We start from the raw sequence: 15,191 nt of genomic DNA, 5'->3' as shown, positions 1-15,191 counted from the left end.
CGTTACTGTGTGTTACAATTTGGTGCCACAATAAACCCCAAAACAAGTGATGCACTCAGTCATGCATTGATATGATTGGTGTGTTTTTGTGTACGTCCCACATCAAACAACATTTTTCTCCCCAATCCTGCTGTGAGCAGTGTGTTCGGATCCAAGTGTGGATTAAAAGACCAAAGGACCATGCTGGAAGTCAGTTTCAAACACTGGTCACCAACAGAGACACAGAGCTCAGCAAAGGGCTGCCATTGTCTTGCACACCCATGAGTTTTAAGGTCTGATTTCCGACCTCAGGTTTCCAGAAGCTCCGTTTTGAGATTCTCATACAGCCGCATGGCTCCCTCTTCCTCTTCCTACTTAAGCTCAGCTCTCTGAATATTTCTCACCTCTCACAGAGCCGTTTCCTTTTTTAGGTCGTCAGATTGGCTGCCTTTCATTTCCAGAGGCCTAACTGCACCCCTTTCCAACTTCTTCTGTCTAAATCCTCCCCTAAGAGCAACCATCCAAACTCAGTCTGCAATTTGTAATCATTTATATTAATAACAGAATTTTTTCGATAGCCAGAAATATAAGCAGAATCCAAAAATATGCATGTTACTAAACCGTACCTGCTGGTCCAGGTGTCGCAGTTGTCCCCTGGTCTCTTCTGCTTTTGCTGCTAATCCTGTTGTGCTGATATGCAGCGTATCTGTGTTAAATCAGGGAGTTACATTTTTTTTTATAAAATAACACACACTTTAGCCCTCAAGTTACATGAAAATATATGGAAAAAGCTGAAAGTTTTTGGGCATGGGCCCTTCAAGAAGGATTGTAAATGATTGTAGAGCTAACCTGCGGTCAACGGCGAGGCACTGGTTGGTTCGCTGACAGCACGGCTAAGGCTGGTGGAAAAGGAAAACGTCTGGGAGGTTTCTGTTCCCTCGCTGTCTTCAGTACCATCCACTATCCTAGAAAGACACAAAGGAAGCGGTGGAGTAGCATCTAGCCTACAGAGTTGCTCCTGATTACCCAAAACACCACCATGACTATACATCATAAACATGAAATGTCATTTCTATAATCATTATACACAGTTATTATCATATTTGTGCCATTAGATTGCTGCAGATATTACACAATGAAGAAGAGTATGGCCCTGAAGTAAAGACACTCTATGAACATGAAGGCCAATAGGTCCTTGAGGGGATTTATTTTGAGGGTGAGGATAATTTTCTTCATACAGCATTTCATACATTTTACAGTTTTGTCTTTTCCCCCCTGCCATGTGTCAATTACCCACCTTCAGTATGTTTAGTACCCGCATTGATAACTACTGATTTAATTCTCGATGATTAAGTTGCTCCCAAACATCTACTGATGGATTAAACTAAAGGAATGTGGTTATGTGCCCAAATTTCCCCATTATGGAACAATAAAGGAATTCCTTATCTTATCTCATCTCATCTCATCTTATCTTATCTTATCTTATCTTATCTTATCTTATCTTATCTTATCTTATCTTATCTTATCTTATCTTATCTTATCTTATCTTATCTTATCTTATCTTATGTGACCCCAATAAATAATGTGAAGCAAAGTATCAAAGTAAGTTTTATTTGAAGGGCAGTCATGATAAGAGGTGAATGGCCCACAAACAGAAATGTACATAATTCACATATAACTTTTGTTTCGATGTTTCAGCATTTCTGTGATGACTTAACATTTTGTCACTATTCTTAAACCTTTATCTATACAGGTGGTCTTATTGAGACACAAGTTTACAAGAAAAACCTGCAAGCACAAAAACCTTCTGATTATTAAAAGTAGTAATAAAAGTAATAAAGATCATTCCAGGTTGAAGGTGCAGTGGAAGAAAAGGCTGTTTTTCCTAACTCCATACTGACCAAGGGAACACAGACAGTAATGATGAAAGCTGGGTTTACGGATATTCAGAGTAATTTCTAGGGTAAAATCCTGCATACTCTGGCTTTTCTGTTTCAGAAAGCTCTGAAGCCTTTACCCTGAGTCAAAGTATGACAAAAAATTACTCCGTGAAACAACCCTGCTACTGAGCAGAGTTGTTAGGGCAAAGTCTGAGTTTTTCCTTCTTTTTTAGCTGAGATCTGCACAAAGTGTCGAAAAAGGGGTGTCTTTGTTTGGAGGAACCTGTTTGCAGGAGAGAAATCCACAGAAATCTCTGGTGGAAGAAGCTGATCAGACCACGATTAAATGTTTCATAATTTCTGGATTAATATATTTTCAAAGGTTATCGTTTTTGACCGCTGTCAATGTTTTATCTTAATATTCTCACCCTGCACATCGCTTTCTAACACAATGAGGGGACGCTCTCACGTCTGAACAGTTTCTTTGTGCTGCTGCTCTTTGTTTTCGTGTCAACAGCAGCTTTTTAATAATGTAGGAGATGCAGAAAATCTTTCAGAGGCAACTGTATGTCACGCTGTCAGCAATGTTACTGTTGCACTGTATAGTAGAGTTAAATGGTGTTCCCTAATCAGAGAATCTCAAGATTAATAAAAAAAACACTACACAGAATGAAAGCAATAATTTGCTCTGTATCAAAGTTTGAGACTTCCAGCTCTAATATTCCATTAATATATTTTAGTTTCCATTCATATATATATATATATATATATATAAACAATGCCAATACAGCACATTTCTTCACATAAATAAAACTACTTTTACCTCAACTTAAAATATAAATATCGCCCACATGATATATAGTTAATATAAAGGGAGGTTGGCACAAATTATACACCAACAGGAAAATCAGTATCGACTAATTTTTTAGAAGGATGGGTGAAGCCAAATTCAGGCAAAAAGAACCACACCATCCCATCATTAATTGCAAATGTTGATTATAGCCAATTAATGCTTTAATTGATTAAGGTTAAACATCATATTAGCTTTTAACTGGTCCTAACCTGATTAAACTGTATTTGTATATTTCATCTTAATGTGTTTCCGTGTCCTTTCTGTGTCTGTCGGGCTGCACACTGTCGTGTTGAATGAATGTAGTGTGAGAATACAGCTTAAATTTTCTCCGTTAAATATCACTAACACATTGACTTGTTAAGCAAATCTCTGCCAACAACTCTGGCTTCTTTCAGTAGCAACAACATTGTTTCTTTTTGTTAATTATGTCTTGATGTTCTCCTCATGACTTCATTAAAGATTTCTACTTCCGTTGATGAGAAATGAGCACAGTTATCTGCTATCTCTTTTTTGACCTGAACATTTAAACCTTATCAGATGCTCGGGACTGGTTGCACGCTCTTTAGCTTCTGTTGGAGATGCTGTCGGTGCCTTCAGCTCGAACATTATGTCTTGATTTCTTTCTGTGTGTGATGTGTGAGTTCTGAGCCGGCGCCTCACCAACATTTCATTGTGGCCACATAATGACAATAATGACTCTTGGTTCTTGGAAATACTTGAATCTGTATCCTCAGAAAGGCCAACGGTAAAGCTTACAGACCCTTACGCATTTTACAGCTGCTATTTCTGTCAGATTTTACTACATCTCGTTTTCAAAGGAGACATGGTCAAAAAGTAAAGGTACATGTTAAAACTTTGACCAACTGAACCCACCTGGGGCTGAGGTCGGAAGGGTCAGGTGCAGCTGGCGTAACTTCCTGGTGGGTTTTTGTCTGAGACCGCCCCAAGCAGTGGGCGATGGTCTTCTGGCGGGGCTGGCATAGAGGAGACTTCCCAACAGCGCCCCTGAGGTTCTCCGCTCGATTGTGCTCCGTCAAAAGAGACACGGACTCGGCGTGGTCAGGTTCCTCCTCGTCTGCGTCCCCGTCCTGTTCTTCCTGGGCCTCCGTAACCCTGGGTTGGCCCTGAACCACGCGGCCATTTCTCCTCACCCCAGACTGGAAAAGAAGCGAAACAACCAATTCTAACCGAGAGAACCATAAACAGAATGAAAGCCCTGAAATACCACAGTAATAACTAAACTAGAAGATTTAAACCGACAAATCTTTCCCAGGCAATAATACAGTTATCAGGAAGTTAATGGCTTAGACAGGTGAATTGATTCTCCAATAAAATATCTCGGCACCTTCCCTGCATCGAGCACTGCACAGCTCTCTGTTCCGCTGCTGCAAATGACTGCAACAAAATTGTAAAGAATTTATAATTTTCTGTTATAAGCTACCCCCCCAAAAAAGCTATTATAACAGGAAGATTATGCTAATAATAGGAGTGATGGAGGAATTCTGCTGAGAGTCACCTGCGGGCAATTTGTAGGAGAGGAAAACTGATTAAGATCAGCATGGACGTGTGAGCATGACAAGTCTTTTGAATTATTCAAAGCTTTAGCTTTAGCTTGGGCGGGGCCTTACAGAACTGTTAACGCCCCTTGTGTTACAACCTTCAACGTCACGTCAGTGTATTTTATTGGGGTTTCTGTGACAGACAAACATAACGTAGTGTGTATTTGTGAAGTTGGAGGACAATGATGCATTGTTTTCAACATTAATTTATAATTAAGCTCTGAAAAGCCTCTATGAGAGAATTCTTGAGAGAGCCACATTTCAGAAACCTAACTTTCACTTTTTTATTGTTCATTGAGGCCGTTTCAAGAGACTAATTGCAAATGGACGTCTAGACTGAAAAAAACTGAAATCCATGCATTATTTTTCTTTCTCGTAACAAGTATGCAATCTCAAACAAATCCATCGTGGTTGGTGTTGGTAAAGTGACACAATTTGGAAAAATTCAAGTGGTGTGAGCACCTTTGCGAGGTGCTGTAAATGACGAGTTGGTACCTGAGTCTCCTGCGCTGCTGTTGACAGTCTGATCTTCACCTGGAAAACAGCCGAAGAAGAAGAAATGCTCAATGCAAACAACATGATGGCCTGTGTTACAGCTTTTCTTTCCAGCGGAGCAATTTGGCTGGGTCCCCTGGAAATAACAGCACTGCCTACAGTGAGACAACGCAGGGAAATTTGTTCTCCACTGTATGCTTGTGTCGTTATGTAATAGCCTATCTGAGCAGCAGACTCAGCACCACAACTCAAACAGTGCTGCGTCCTCTGGTGTCTCCACCTGTCTTCATTTACTCAGTGTGGAGATTTAGGCTGTCCCTCCGCAGATGAGCTTCACCCAAAAGCCCCGCGGCTTGTATCGTCTGTGTGTGTATTCGTGTGTGTGCGCGAAGGCGAGGGCCAGTTGTGTTTGTGCAACAGCGTAAAACACCTGACAGTAATTACAGGAGCAGAGCAGCAGAACCGAAGCTACTTTTGCCCTCTCTCTACTACAGCTATATTAACCAGGATATTGCCCTAATTTCTGTCCGTTGGGCTCAGCCAGAGACCCAAACCTTAATCGTCTTTACATTTTGTTGCCTAAGCCTACCTTAAACACGAACCCAGTTCAAATGCAAGGTTAATCCAGGACTTTAAAAGTACAGTTTGCTTTTTAAAGAGAAGGCAAGATCATTGTTAAGGATAGAGTAATGCTCTAATGAGACCAGACGCACACACCGTTGTTTATCTGAAAGCATTTGTCTATCTTGTTGTTATAGATTTATGAGTTGTTACTATAAGGAACTGACAAGTCAAGACACTACATGCTTTATGAATTTGCCACATTAATTCCTCTCATTTGCTATTAGAAACAGTTATCGCATCAACGTTCAGCTCATACATATATATACAGTGTATACATATTTGTGTATATGTATTAGAAACAGTTATCGCATCAACGTTCAGCTCATATATATATATATATATATATATATATATATATATACATATATATATATATATATATATATATATATATATATATATGTGTGTGTGTGTGTGTGTGTGTGTGTGTGTGTGTGTGTGTGTATGTGTACATATATAAACCTTTCTAGGGTCCTCTAAGGAGCCTGAATGAGCTGGAGCTAGGACGCGCATTACACTTAACATTGGCATGACATAAAACCTGTTTACAATGCCTCATATTTAACTTTAACTATTTTATGACCAGCAGAGGCCCTATAAACAAATCTCTCTTGCATCTTGCGCTTTTTTCCATGAAATCCCCACAGCTTGGACGCACTCACATGCGCCTCGTGTCCCTCCCTCAGATTGTATGTGAGGTCCCGCTGGATGTCCTGCACAAAGTGGTGAGAGTATTCAGGGTAAAGGTCCAACACCTCGTAGAGTCCTTTCAGGTTTATACACTGCAGGTCACAGTAGGTCAGGGCTTTCACGTCTGCGTTGGTTTTGATCACACGGTTGTCTAATGACAAGTTCGCTCCAATCAGGTCACCTTTACCTGCTCACAGAAAGACATAAAAGAGGGTTAGGAATGGGGGCCACTTGAAAATGTTTCCACTCTGATAAAAGGGGTTGAAGATGCAGGCTCTCTAGCGCTAATGCAAACACTTGTGCTTCATATCTTCCATTTTCTATATGTATTTTTAGGGAAACATTTTGGTTGAAAGAGGTTGGGACGTTGAGGCACCATGAAGACCACTTTTACTGAATGTTCAAGATTCAACTGAGGTCCTCATGCCAGCATGCAATATGTTCTGGTTATGATGTATGGAGTGGAAAGAGGAGTGTACCTCAATGCAGGGCTCACAGGCACATGAGGGACTAAAAACACATTTCAATTGAGTTTACTTAAATGAAGCGAAACAGCAGAGCTTGCTGGAAATGTAAAATTATGCATGTAGAAGTTAGAATCTAAAAAAAAGAGTATAACACAAGGCAATACCAGAGAAGAAAATGAACCCAGAAGGAAAAGGGGAGAGTTAAGCATGAGGGAACAGCGGGTGTGGCTTGTAGAAACGAATATAAAAATGGTTTAGTATCGAGGAAAGACAGCAACACCAACACAAATGAATAAAGGAAAATGCTTTGTTATTAAAAATAAGGAAGTAGAAACACACTGGTGGGCACAAAATAAAAAGGAAGCAGAGTTACGGTGCCTTGTTTAAAGGATCCAAAGTCTTTCAACTTTTTTCCACATTAAACTCTCCATCCATCCATCCATCCATCCATCCATCCATCCATCCATCCATCCATCCATCCATCCATCCATCCATCCATCCATCCATCCATCCATCCATCCATCCATCCATCCATCCATCCATCCATCCATCCATCCATCCATCCATCCATCACTGCTTACTCTTCCAAGGCCGTGGCTGGCACCCTGGACAGGTCTTAATTCGGCCACAGGGCAACACAGGATAAACAAACATACACTCGCACATTCAAATAATTCCAAAACATTTTGAATTAAAAAAAAAAAAAAATCTGAAAATGCAGATTTGGATGCCCCTAAAGAAATTCTGTGCAAAACCATCACGCTCAGAGCTCAGCAGCCCAAAAACGAGGAGGATGGTGCCTTTTTCAGTTAAGACCAAAATGTAACTTCTTTGCGCAGTATGCAATACGCCATGTGGCAGAAAGATATCATCCTGGAAGCACCGTCTCAATGGTCCTGCAATGTGTTGGCAGCATCATGATGTGGGGATGTTTTTCTTTAGCAGAGATGGGAGAGGAAAACTGCTCTTCGTTGAGGCCCTCGTCCCATTCTAACTGAGCTTATTCAATCATTTTTTTTAAGGCTGGCAGACGTATCCCAAAATATTTGAAGCTATAACTGCAATTGTAGTGCTTCTCCAAAGTATTGACTCGGGGACTGAATACAAACGCATGCAACACTTCAGATTTTTGACATTTAGAGAGTCACATATAACTTTCCTTAACGTCTAATCCCAATAAATAAAACATTGATACCTGTGGCTATAACATGATAAAAGTAAAAAAAAAAGTAAAAAGAATATGAGCATTGGCCAAACAATGTACAATGGAAGGAGGATTAAAGCAGCAAAAATTACATTGATGTCAGATGCTAAAAAATAACCAAAACTAATCCATCTATGCAATATGTTGTAAACATTACATTTAAGAAAATCAACAAAAATTCTGTCTCTTTTTCATCTAGAGTATGTCTGCAGGTCTTTCGTTGCATAAGCTGACAGAAATCAACACTATAGCCGAAGATATGAGCCTAATGTAAATGTTTTATTAATAAGGATGAGTAACGTAACATAATCTGCCAAATAACTGTTGGTTGATATTTAGAGCCCAGCGGATCAAGAATGAATAACTTAAACCATAAAATATTGACTTTATTAATTGCAGCAGATACACATTTAGATATTGTAAGTCTGAAATTACTAATGATAATTATTACAAATTCTTACTATTACTTTCACTTTTCAATTAGTATTTGTAAAGTACACTCATCCACGATACTTTCAGGAAATTTTACAGTTTGGGGGAAGTGGCTGTGACAGCTGCTTCCTAACAAATGGGCTGAAGCCCGGCACCCCGTCGGCAGTAATGTCCCATAAGAAGTGATAAAGGATTCATTAGGGTCATTGTGAACTATGAGGGCTGTTAAATTACTGCGGAGCCGAAGGAGCGAAAAGTCGTGACTGTTCTTATTTCAGGCTTCTCGGTCTCCATCTTCCTGTCTGTCAGATCATTTATTGTCATATTACTTCACTCATTCCTCCTTTCTTTCCTCCTTTCTCATCCTTTATAACTCCCTCCTTACCTTCCACGTTCTTGTTTTCCTCCGTTTGCTTTCTTTTCATTTCCAGCATTTCTGTTTTTTTTTCTATATTTGTTTTTGGCCCTACTCTATTTCTCCACTGTGTTTGTTATTCTGTTTTCTTTTTCTTATATCTAAGCCACCCTTGCTTTCTTACATAAATTGTTTTACTTCTTCATTCCTCCTTTCGATGACATCATTGTTAAAACTTCTCCTGCTTTCTTCTCTTTCTCCCTTCCGGATTATCTCCAGTCTCCTATCTCTTTACATTTTACATGTTTTATTCTTAATTTCCGCTTTGTTCCATTTTCTGTTTTGTTTGTTTTTTCATCTTTTTTGGGGTGACTTCATTGTTGTCTTTCCCATAATCCTCTGCAACCCCGCACAGATAAGTGGGTATTGATAATGGATAGACGGATGGATCTTTCCCATAGTAATGTTTTTTTATATTGATCTACTAATTTGGTGTTTTTATGCGTTTCTTTATGCAAGTTGTCTTTTCTGTCTTCCTTGTCTATGTATTACTGCTTTCAATGGTTTATTTGTTGTTTTGCGCTCAATTTATCAGTTTTTCCTTACTTCCCTTCCAGGCAAAACATTTCTTCATTTTTTTCTCCCATTATTAAATTTTTTACCTTCCTCATCAATTATGTCGGACCATTTTTTTCCCCGCCTGATCCACGGCACACCTTTTTGCTTTTTCATGAATCTCCACCTCATCTCTCTTTTGCCCTGCGTATCACCACAAAACTCGCCTGTCCTCACTCTGTCTCCGTTACAGGCGATAGATCTGGAGCTAAAAACTTTTGTTTTGGACAAAACTGGAGGGGAAGGAGGTTAAAAGAAACCGACACAAACTCATCCAAAGCTAAACAAGCTGAGACACAAAGGAGCTGCTTTGTCCTGCAGGGAAACACTCAATGTCACTCCAACCTTCTGCACAGTCAGCACACAATGCTTCCTGCCTGTCAAACCCACAGACACACATATACGCCTCCACCCACCCAATCAAATGAGCACATGGAGACACTACCAGAAGACATTTTGTGGACAAGTAAACAAATACACCTACCGGGTTCAGACAAACATCCAGAAACAAGTGCAACCCCCCCCCCCCCACAGGTGTACAAACATGCTGTCAGAAATGCACAGAAAAGGATGTAGCGAATATGGGAAGCAAAGAGTAAAAATAGATAGTGATGGAGGGAGTCTCCCAGTTAGAGTTTATACACACACTGTTGCCAGATTGCTTTGTGGCTCTGCTGAAAAGGTCAGAGAGCAAAACGCTGTCACTCAGGACGAGAGGTTGTGTAACACAGCTAATGGAAGTAGTTCAGGAGAGGACTTCTTTTTTTCTGCAGATTTATCATGAGACGGAGACAAAGACACCTGAATTCTGGAGCAAGTGGAGCAACTGCTCCCCTATTATTTAACCCTGCAGCCCAACAACGACTCTACCTTTCTCTGGTCTAATTCATCGGACGCCGAGGTGGCTTTTCATTCCCAATGTCAAAGTCTTTCCCTTTTCTTCAAAATTTTCCTATAACTTCTAATTAGACCTGAAAACATTATCTTCTCTTCTTGACACCTGAGAAATAAAGAGATACTACCCAAGTTCTTGGGTAAGTGTTTTTACCAGCTTTTGTCTTATATTGTGCAGCATCCCATGACTTTTTTTTGTCATGTTTGTTTCAGAAATTTGTAAACGCTTTCCTTCTTTTACTTTCTTCATAGATAAATAGTGATTGGTTGGTATTCGATGGGATATTTATCCCTCTAATCTTTATCAAACTGTTAGATTTTGTTTATTTATGCTTATTTTTTTTCAATAAAAATAAAAAACTAAAATATTTTTTTTCCTTCTTCTAAGGTCAGTTTTAAAAAAGATGCCACTCATGCTTCAGATGACATCAACCTTGTTGTCGAAACTAACTTTATTTTGATCCCCAATAAAAGTGCTTGGGTAATAGACAGTAAGTATCTTTAATTATGTTTCCAGATTACATGGTAGAAGGCCTGCAGCTCTTCTTTTGTTTGTTTTTTCTATTCCATTTTCATTGCATCATCTTTTGCTTCCTGTAACAGCATCCATCCATTGTCTGTACCTTTTCCATGCATGGCCCAGGGGGGCTGGTGCCTGTCTCCAGCAGTCATTGGCTAAGAGGCAGGAAACACCCCGGACAAGACGCTAGTCAATCACACAGAGACGCCGGCACACACACACACACAAGTGTTTGGAGTTTGGGGAGACCAATGAACCTAACAGCCACGTTCTTGGATGCACAGGGGGGGACATGCAAACTGCATGCAGAAAGTTGAACCCAGGACCTGCAAGGTAACAGTGCAACCAACTGTGCCACTCTGCAGCCCTCTTTGAGCATTTGCTGTAGAAAATATTTTTCTTAAACAATTACACATAGTTAATGCAGTTAGTCTTCCTATCGTAGGCCGATAATTATTTTGTAAATATTTAGCTTAGTCTCTAGGGGTACTATAGAGATTTTCCTTCAAAATATTGTGCTTATTTACAGAATCTAGAGTTAATTATAAATCCATTTGTCAGGATTTTTTTTTATAATTCCACTAAGAGATTTTTGCTCATTCTCCCCGTGCTCAGACCCCTCACAACTCCCTTCAACCTACCCAGGATGGCTAACACCATTCCGTCTTTCAGCACTTCCATGGACCCCGAGCAGACAAAGAAGATGGCCTGGAGAGCATCGCCCTGTCTGAGGAGGTACTCCCCTGGGGTGCAAAAGGAGGTCTTAATGTGCAGTGACAGCGAGCGCAGGCAGCCGCGACTGGCGGAGGCAAACAATGACAGTTCCAGGATCTCCTTGTTAAGATGCATGGTGATGTCGGATCGCAGCTCATCCGGAAAGTCCTTTAGCAGCTGTGGAGATGATGGGGCGCAGAAAGGCAGAGTAGGAGAAAATAAGAGTGGAAAACAAGAGAGAGGAGGGGGAAAAAAAGTGTGACAGTTGCTAAAACACTATTCTGCAACTCGGTAATTGAATTTCTAACCTTCGCTTTCTTGGATTCCTCACCTTTGAACACAATTTATACAGCTCCTAAACACATAACGTAGAGATAGCTTGTGTACGAACAGCCACGGAATTGCATCGCATCTATGTGCCGATTGTCTGCTCTGGGACAAAAACTCGTAGCGCTGAACCTCATAGATTTCTTTAATGAGTTATCAGAGCCAGGCTTACTATAATCAAGAGGCCCATTTATAATTCATCTGTCTGGGATTCATCAGCATCCCTCCAATCTAAGCTCTGGTCTGGAGTCTGACAGCTGTCTCGCAGTCCTACACAGCCTGAAGAGACGAGTGGAGATTAGACAACTGACAGGTTTCCCTACACTTGACAAGTAAAGGTGTTATTTACTGCTGGGGGGGGGCAGGGATCTCCTGCGAAAAGCCACACTTGCTATCTAACTTTATTTACGCCTATGGTTTGCTGGGAAAGAGAGATAGAAATGACATATAACTCGTTTTGTTCAGGGAAAATCTAAAACAAACTAGAAATGGGTTCTAAGCAGAACCTGTCACAAGTAAGATGTGATGACTGAAGTGCTGGGTAAAGTTATCCCAGCCTAAAATGTGCCAATAAGACCATTTGAGCTGGATGACAATGTACGTTGCACCAGCTGCTGTGATGAGAACAACATGCTCCTTCCTCTGTAGACGTATTGATCAAATTGACCCCTTTTTCATTAGCTTTGATGGGACCTCTGCGTAAGAATTGAGTGAATTATCTGATTAAATACCAACCCTGATATATTTATGCAGCCTATATCTAAAATTAAGCCTGGAGATCTTTGTACAAGGATGGTTTTTCACTTTAAATTCATGATTTACATAAAACTGCCACAACAGATGTTGACTTATTTCAACCCTTATATGCAAAGACCAGGTACATAGCCCCAAAAGTAAATTTCAAACTGTTTTTCATCTTTAGGAATCACTCTTCAAGTCAGAGCTAATGTTTATTTTTTGTCAATACCTTAAAAGTTACTTGCCACATGTTTCTCTTCTTTGGGTCTCTCTCTATTATTCTTTGTTTTTTAAAGAGGTAAATGTAAACATGCACTTTCCATTTAGCTCTGAAAGCAAGTGAGAAAGGCTTTATTTGTTGGAGATATATTAAGAACATAGTGCCATTCTTCCTAAATTCATCCCTCTGACCATCTATTTTAGTAACCCAGGAATATAAGAAACATAAAGTCTTAGAAAATATGCCACTCATTTGTCTGTTAAACCTGAAGAAAATCAAGAAGTATTTTTTGTAATAAAAAAAGAGAATGGCAGAAAGTCAGAAAGACATCTGAAAAAAGGAAGAAAAAACAAGAAAAACACAGCTGATTATAATTAGCACATCACTAGAATTTCTTTTACTGGTTTTCTTAACTTTCAGGGCACAGACTTTCATGAATTATGAAAGTAATTTCTGGTTTAAAAGCAAGTGAAAAAGTTTTGGAGAGTTTTATTTTTAACATGGGGCTAATTTTCCCTGAATGAAGAGTCCAATCTATTTTAGTGGGCACTAATTAATTAAGACCAGTGGTTCCCTTCTGTGCATTCTTCTATCTATCTATCTATCTATCTATCTATCTATCTATCTATCTATCTATCTATCTATCTATCTATCTATCTATCTATCTATCTATCTATCTATCTATCTATCTATCTATCTATCTATCTATCTATCTATCTATCTATCTATCTATCTATCTATCTATCTATCTATCTATCTATCTATGTTTTTTTTTTAGAACATGCCTCAGTTGTTTCTGAAACAACTCTTTCTCAAGGGGTAGGTAAAGTCCAGTGGTCCACGTTAGTGCCTCTTGTGGCAAAGGAGAGTATTATATAAACAAACTCAAGCCATCTTCTGTCAACTTCCGGTTGATATGTGTTATATTGAGCATTTCCGGTGTTATTATCCTACAGTGAACTTTTAGCAGGCGAGCATTGGCATTGTTAGTGAAGATAAAACGAGTGTGTTTAGGATTCAACGAAGGTGTTCAACGTATCAAAAGTTATGAGTTTCAGGGCTACAATAAAGGTACAGACAATGGATATGCAGTGGTTTGATTACAGGTACAAAATGTAAGTAGAAAGAGATGAATTGGCAGCGTGTAGGTAAGAAGGGGGAAATGAAAAGATAAAAGAGTGATGGACAGATACAAGCAGTGTTTCAATTGCCTTTAAGGGATGAACAGTCATTTAAAGATTTTGGTTCGTTTTGAAAGTTAAAAAAGTATTTTATTGACTCTGAAACATGACACAAAAGGATAATTGATCATATATGATACATCTTTTTTTGATTTATGTATTTTTTGCTTCACTTTTAAGTAAAAAGTTCCTGCAATATAAATTATATTAACAAAACAAACTGATAATTTTGGCTTCAGAGAAACTTTTTTTTCACCGGGCTGTAACTTTTAAGGTCATGAGACATACTGTAGAAAATGAGGTTGTCAGATAATGACCTTCAGGGTTTCTGTACTTAAGTATTATGTTACTGAATACTGAAAGGGAAAGAATGTAAATATCTTATACTTTGTCCAAACTTTGTCCTTACAATAAATTCCTAAAGTTTGGGATCAACTGACTACTGTTTTGCAGCTGATAGATTTTTGTGGGGGTCTTCTGACCTTAATTTCCCTTTTGGTGACTCATATGCATAGAGACCGGGCACAGATCAGGAGAATGACTCAGCTACTGCAGAATATTCTGAAAATGTCTGGGTCTTGAGTCAATTGTTTAGCTATTTTTGGTCCCTGTAAAAAGAAGATGTGTAATTCTGAAATCCTTACTTTGTAAGCAGCAAAACTAGAGGAAGCCACACGTAAAAACAGTTTTCAGCAACTTTGCTTCGGTTTCATATTATAACATCCTTGTTTATGATAAATGACACAAGGGAGTGAGACTGTTCCTGTTTAATACCTCATTACAGTCAATTCCATTATTGACCGACCAGGTTGTCTGAAAATACTCCAGCATTCGCTGCTTGAGGCTCTGCGGCAGATGATGGACACGTATGAAATCCTTGAGGTCTTTGGTCCTGGTGTGGTACTGAGACCATCGGGAGTACATCCTCTGGATGATGGCTGTCACGTTGCCAAAGACCAAGGCATGCATCAGCGCTGAGGGTAAGAGGAGGGAGGGGAGGAAAAAATGAAAGACGATGGACAGAGAGCAGAGGATGGAGAACAAAAATGATTGAAACATCAGGAAACTTTCATTTGAGTTGAAAAAAATATCACAATTCTATTTTAACCATGGAAACATTTCTTAGATTTTTTAAAAATTTATTCTTGACTGATTTAAAATTGGAGAAGGGGAACCACAGATGAGGATTTCGGCACCAATATGATGATTATCTTGTTCAATATTTGCAAGAAGCTATGATTAGCACTTGCCACAGAGTTCTGCAAATGTTTTCTGTTTATGTGGTTTGGTCACAATTTAATGTTTTAGGTCATCCAGTAGATTGTTATATCAGATAATGACAACTTGAGTAAATAAAAATATATCTAGTTTTCTAATGATAATTAGATTTTATAAGGGGAAAAAGCTATCCGAACCATCCTGGCTATATGTGAAAAAGAAACTA

General features: G+C 39.2%; 1 protein-coding gene across 2 annotated transcripts in view; it reads right to left on the bottom strand.

Moving 5' to 3' along the window:
* kcnh8 (potassium voltage-gated channel, subfamily H (eag-related), member 8) overlaps nt 1–15,191 on the bottom strand; it is a 79,014-nt gene that overhangs the window by 7,313 nt on the left and 56,510 nt on the right. For both annotated transcript variants that reach the window (XM_012874267.3, XM_036145008.1), the window contains exons 9-15: nt 14,522–14,721; nt 11,209–11,458; nt 6,053–6,267; nt 4,767–4,805; nt 3,586–3,869; nt 829–944; nt 606–685 (exon numbers count right to left, since the gene is read on the bottom strand). In XM_012874267.3, the coding sequence (XP_012729721.2) occupies nt 606–685; nt 829–944; nt 3,586–3,869; nt 4,767–4,805; nt 6,053–6,267; nt 11,209–11,458; nt 14,522–14,721 (1,184 nt within the window). The remainder of the gene's footprint in view (nt 1–605; nt 686–828; nt 945–3,585; nt 3,870–4,766; nt 4,806–6,052; nt 6,268–11,208; nt 11,459–14,521; nt 14,722–15,191) is intronic.

Source organism: Fundulus heteroclitus, chromosome 13, assembly GCF_011125445.2.
Source record: "Fundulus heteroclitus isolate FHET01 chromosome 13, MU-UCD_Fhet_4.1, whole genome shotgun sequence".
Lineage (NCBI taxonomy): Eukaryota > Metazoa > Chordata > Actinopteri > Cyprinodontiformes > Fundulidae > Fundulus > Fundulus heteroclitus.
The sequence above is the reverse complement of the archived record's forward strand: the minus strand, read 5'-3'. Positions and strand labels throughout refer to the sequence as shown.